Here is a 4,969-nt window from a genome sequence, read left to right as displayed (position 1 = left end):
TGCCCCTTGTCCTGTCACTGGGCACTACTGAAAAGAGCCCGGCCCCATCCATTTGGCCCCACACTTCAGATATTTATAGACTTTGCTAAGATCCCCTTTCAGTCTTCTCTTCTCCAGGCTGAAGAGTCCCAGCTCTCTCAGCCTCTCCTCATACAGGAGATGCTCCAGGCCCCTCATTATCTTTGTAGCCTCCGCTGGACTCTCCAGAAGTTCCCTGTCCCTCTTGAACTGGGGAGCCCAGAACTGGACACAGCACTCCAGCTGTGGCCTCACCAGGGCAGAGGAGAGTGGGAAGTTCCATATATCACAGCTCCTTCTGATGAAAACTAGTGTCTAAAGCAGAAGATAGTCTGAACAACCCAGCCAAAGCTTCACCAGCAACACCTTCCACTGGAAGATTAGAAAAGATACCTAAATAATTATTTTGGCATATTTATGCTTCTTGCTCAGTTATAAACAGTACAAGTTTATTGCCATGAATATTCTGAAAAACTAGAAGATTGTGAAATATTATATGAAGTAAGTAAGGACTCCAGCTCTTAATGAGACAACTCATTACGGTGGAACTAAGGCCGGGAAGATGTTGTGGAGATCACGTCACTCACAGTGCTGCGCCTCCTGTCATTCAATATGCACATAGGAAATACATTTGGTATTTTATTAAGTAAACAAAGCAAGTATCAGTGCACATTTTAAGCAGCAAAAAGAAAAGAAAGCACCTCAGACTTTCATCCCGTAACAAAAGTTCTGTGGAAGCTGCATTTTATTTGAAAATCCACCCATTTTTGCTAACATACATTTTAATATTTTAAACAAAAATAGAATCTGCAGAGACAATGCAGCAAGTATGCTTAATTCATGTACAGAATTGCTTTCATATCAGCGACTCTCCTTCTGAAGGCCCCACTCCACCCAAAAGTTACGATGTATTTACACAAAGCACCGATCAACAGTGCTACTTTAATTCTTCGTTAACTAAATACCCACTAGATGGATGGTCAGGAAGCTACTTCCCCCTTTTTACGTTTAAAAGGTAGGTGATCATAAACATGGCACTAAGCCAAATGAAAAGCTTCCCCCCCCCCACCCCACCACCACCACACAACACCTCAATGTATTTTTTTTTTAATAATTTTTTAATATTTTTTTTTTTACAGAAAGGAAGGAAAGTCTTCAAGTGAAAGCAATTCCTCACATTCATTTTGGAAAGGCCTTATAATGTCAAATGTAAAAATAATGACATGCCAAGCACAAAGCAATAAAGTTCCTTCCCAATGCACTAATGCTGAATTAAAAATGTAGTGCTTCTTCTAGTCAGTTAACTGTTCCCTTGCAAAATCCTAGGCACAGAATTGACTATAGGGATTAATGCATTTTACAGCTCTCCCCTAATTCCCATATATACTGAGAATTCATTAGATTCAGACCTTTAAAATATTTAGTGCTCTGTATGTCAGCTGAAAAGCATTCTGAATCAGATTCATTCTTTGTGGATAAAAATCAGACATACTGTATACATCCATACTCATTTCCATAAGGAGGTTGGTTGTTTGTTTGTTTTTTTTGATACAATATTAATGTTAAATTGATAATCATAAATAAATACAAACAATAATACATAAGGAATGTCTACTGCAAACTGAATATATAATTTTTTTTTTTTTTTCTTAAAAAAAGTTAATTTCCATTACTGCTGTGCCTACATTTGTGAGGACTGAAGAAAAGGTAACTGCAGATTAAGAGTTAGGATTTGACCCTCCCCTGCCCAAAGTCTTGTTTCGAGTTACGGTAAAGGACACATCTCCACTCCAGACAGCGTTTCCAAACACCAATTTCCAGAATAAAAGGCTTCTCTTCACGTCTTACCGATATTATACGGATATTATTAGAAGCTGAAAGTATCGACGTGTTGTTAGTCACCAGGACAAAAAAAAACACCTGATCTTAAGTCTTAATTCATGGCAATTCTTGGCTTTGATGTTTTCCTACGGAGTTGTCCCAGGTTCCTTCATTGGTCTTCATCATTTCACTGCATCGTTCAATGGAAGAGGAGAGTTTGGGAGACTGAAGTTCATTTTTTCCTGGAAGTGGGAGTTTACTGGTGAGCACGTCTTTTTGGAAACGTTCCTTTCTCTTCCATCTAACACAGTTACATAAACTGAATCTGGAAAGATTAAAAACCCTCATGTTAACATCCAGCAGAAGTAGAACTTCACTATAAACCCGTGTTTTCTTCAAAAATTTCCATTCTTCAAACGCCCAAACTACCACAAGATCTGAAGGTCTGAACAGAAACAAAAATTTTGCAAAATCAAGGCCAGAAAACAATCGAAAGCCATCAGGATGTTCTTCCAACTCCACCAGCCTTTGGAACATCTCGTTGCATGAAGCCAGTTTACCCACCAACAGAAACTCTTACTTCTCCACACAATATTGTCACCAGCCTAACACAGATCCACATGGTTACGAGGAGAACAAAAGGTCACTTTTCACGCTGAACCAGAAGTCAACAAAGAAAACCAGAATGCTGTGTGCCATAAAACCTACTCTTTCTTTACACTATGTATTCTAGGTTGTATTTTTTTTTTCATGTTTTCACTCATTTTAGTATTTAATTCCCACCTGCTCCTGGTTGATAAAAAAACCCCAGCAGAACTGCAGTGCACGTCTGTACCAAAACGTGACCCTCGCACACGTGGAACGGTGCCTCCTCCTGCGCAAAGGGAACTCTTTGGTCAAGCCCACGAGCAGAGCGCCAGCAGCAGCGCTGCCACCCACCAACCTCACACATTTCCTGATGAAATGGTGAATACCAGGCAGCACTGGTTCCTTCTCCCCAAATGCAGCAAAGCACCACGTGCGCTGGCTCCTGCGGCTCAGAAAGGAACCAGCAAACTTCATTTCCAAGGGACTGAAGCAAAATTACTCGACGGGGCCTTTAAACCTCTGCAGTTAAGTGATACCGAGTTTCCAAGCCGCTTCCACAATGCTTCCAACTCAACATGACTTTTTATTTCCTTCAGAAACAGTTCTGGCCGTGTTAATAAATTAGAACTTTAATTTTGTTTCACATCACAAAAACCATCATCTCCCCAGAATAACGGACAATACCTAAGTTGTTCTACAAGAAATCCTGGAGAGAGATCTCTGCAAAGGGATCCTTTCCTGAGGCTCTGTGAGGACTCTGACTGGAAGGGCTGGATGCTGCAGACAGCTAGTAGGAAAGACGACAGAGAAAGGGAAAGAAAAAGAAAAAAAGGTCTCAGAATGACAGAATATGAAAGCTGAACGTGTAATGAAAGGACAAAAGGAGGTTAAGAGGCAAACTTGGCAAAAATCAACTATTAAAACAAGGTGTTTGGTCATATGGAAAACAGAAAGCCTCTTCAATGGGTGGTGTAGTGCAGAAAACAAGCTGGACATGACCCTCCAGAAAGGAAACTTCAGCTGGTGTTTGCCAGATTAGCAGGTAACTCTTGCACTTTCACAGCAGCTTCCTTCAAGAGAAGATACCAAACGTTAAGCCTGACTCCCGTGAAAGAGGTTAGCACTGTCCCAGATTTACTGGCAAAACTGTGTACTGGCAGGGAGAGAGGAGGCTGGGGGTCTGCCCAGAGCATGGCAGCTTTCCAGGTGCCTTCTCCAGAAGAAACAGCTCTCCACACCTTTTCCTCTCAAAATAGGATGGGTACAACAAGTGGCTGGAGAGCAGGAAATGGGTAATTCTCAGTTCGGGGCCTAGAAGGAGAATACAGGACATATTCTGGAGGCAGGAACTAAAAAAAAAAATAAAAATAATAAATGAGGGTTTGTCAACTGCTGGTGTTTTAGGTGAGAACTGAAGACCGAGACCAATAGTCCCAACACTGACAAAAACCACACCCTATAGCCACGGATTTACAGCACCACGCTACAAATTCAGCCACATAAAGCACCTAATTTACAAGTAGGTAATGATGACCTTCCAGCTGCTGCTGGGAGGAACCAATAATCAGCAGGCTGTCATTGCAGGAGTAGCTGCTATCTGTTTATTAGGTTTTTTTAACTGTCCTCCTCCTTTTTTAGTGCCTTCCCAGTTACAAATGGTGCTTTATTAAATTCTATTTGCCAAGCTTACATGTTTTTGCAGTTACAAATAAAAGGCAGCTTTCTCCATTTCGGGTTCCATCACTCTAACAGTCACTCCTGATGGAGTCACTAATTGCCAGCACATACCTGCACTTCATACCCATTGCAAAAAAGACATCGTATAAAGACATGTTTCCTTTGGAAATACCGAACGCCCGTCAACCTACACGTGGCAGGGAACGTGCTTATGGGAACGGTTTGCAGAAGTGCCCAGAGCCTAAATATTGCCATTGCAAATTTACATTTTTCACATTAATTTCTATCTCAGAAAGTGGAGAAGGACTTGTTTCAGGATCAGGACTTTCTATCTGTGTGGGAATCTTTACCTTCCCTCCCGAAACCCCACTCCCAATGGGCCACTCAGATCCAGTCCCCATAAACAGGTTATGGAACAGTTATGAGACAGAATGGGAAGTGCTCGAGAAGCAGGTTCAGGATGTCAGAAGTTTCCCTTTGAAACTCGGTTCTTCCCTTTGGAAAGCTGCAGCTCACACACCCCACCACTCTCTAGGATTTGAGCCAGACTAACGATAACGTCCCACAGAGTCATCACTTCAAGCAAGGCATGACTGCTGCCACTTGATGTCGTAAGACATTCTTCTTCTTCTCGGTCAAATGGCTTGAAGTCACGTATGAAAAGTCCTGTTAAATTGAGTCATCGAATCTCCAATTGATATCAAGTCCAAAGTGATGTCCCAGTTTGAAAGCAGTGTGGAAGACTGGTAGGTTTAGAGCTCTATCATTTGTGCAACATCAGCAGGTAACCAGAAACAAGCAGGTAACCATCAAGAAGTCTGTTCAGGTTAAATACTGGGGAAAAAACATGACAATCATAGAATCA

General features: G+C 41.7%; 1 protein-coding gene across 1 annotated transcript in view; it reads right to left on the bottom strand.

The window, feature by feature from the left end:
- Positions 1-3,121: 3,121 nt before the first annotated feature.
- The window catches only part of PICALM (phosphatidylinositol binding clathrin assembly protein), a gene marked incomplete at its 5' end in the record, with an annotated part of 33,773 nt that continues 31,925 nt past the window's right edge, over positions 3,122-4,969 (bottom strand). The window contains one exon of the mRNA XM_029083530.1: positions 3,122-3,214. Coding sequence (XP_028939363.1) covers positions 3,122-3,214 — 93 coding nt within the window. The remainder of the gene's footprint in view (positions 3,215-4,969) is intronic.

This window comes from Antrostomus carolinensis, unplaced genomic scaffold (assembly GCF_000700745.2).
Source record: "Antrostomus carolinensis isolate BGI_N321 unplaced genomic scaffold, ASM70074v2 scaffold6472, whole genome shotgun sequence".
NCBI lineage: Eukaryota > Metazoa > Chordata > Aves > Caprimulgiformes > Caprimulgidae > Antrostomus > Antrostomus carolinensis.
The sequence above is the reverse complement of the archived record's forward strand: the minus strand, read 5'-3'. Positions and strand labels throughout refer to the sequence as shown.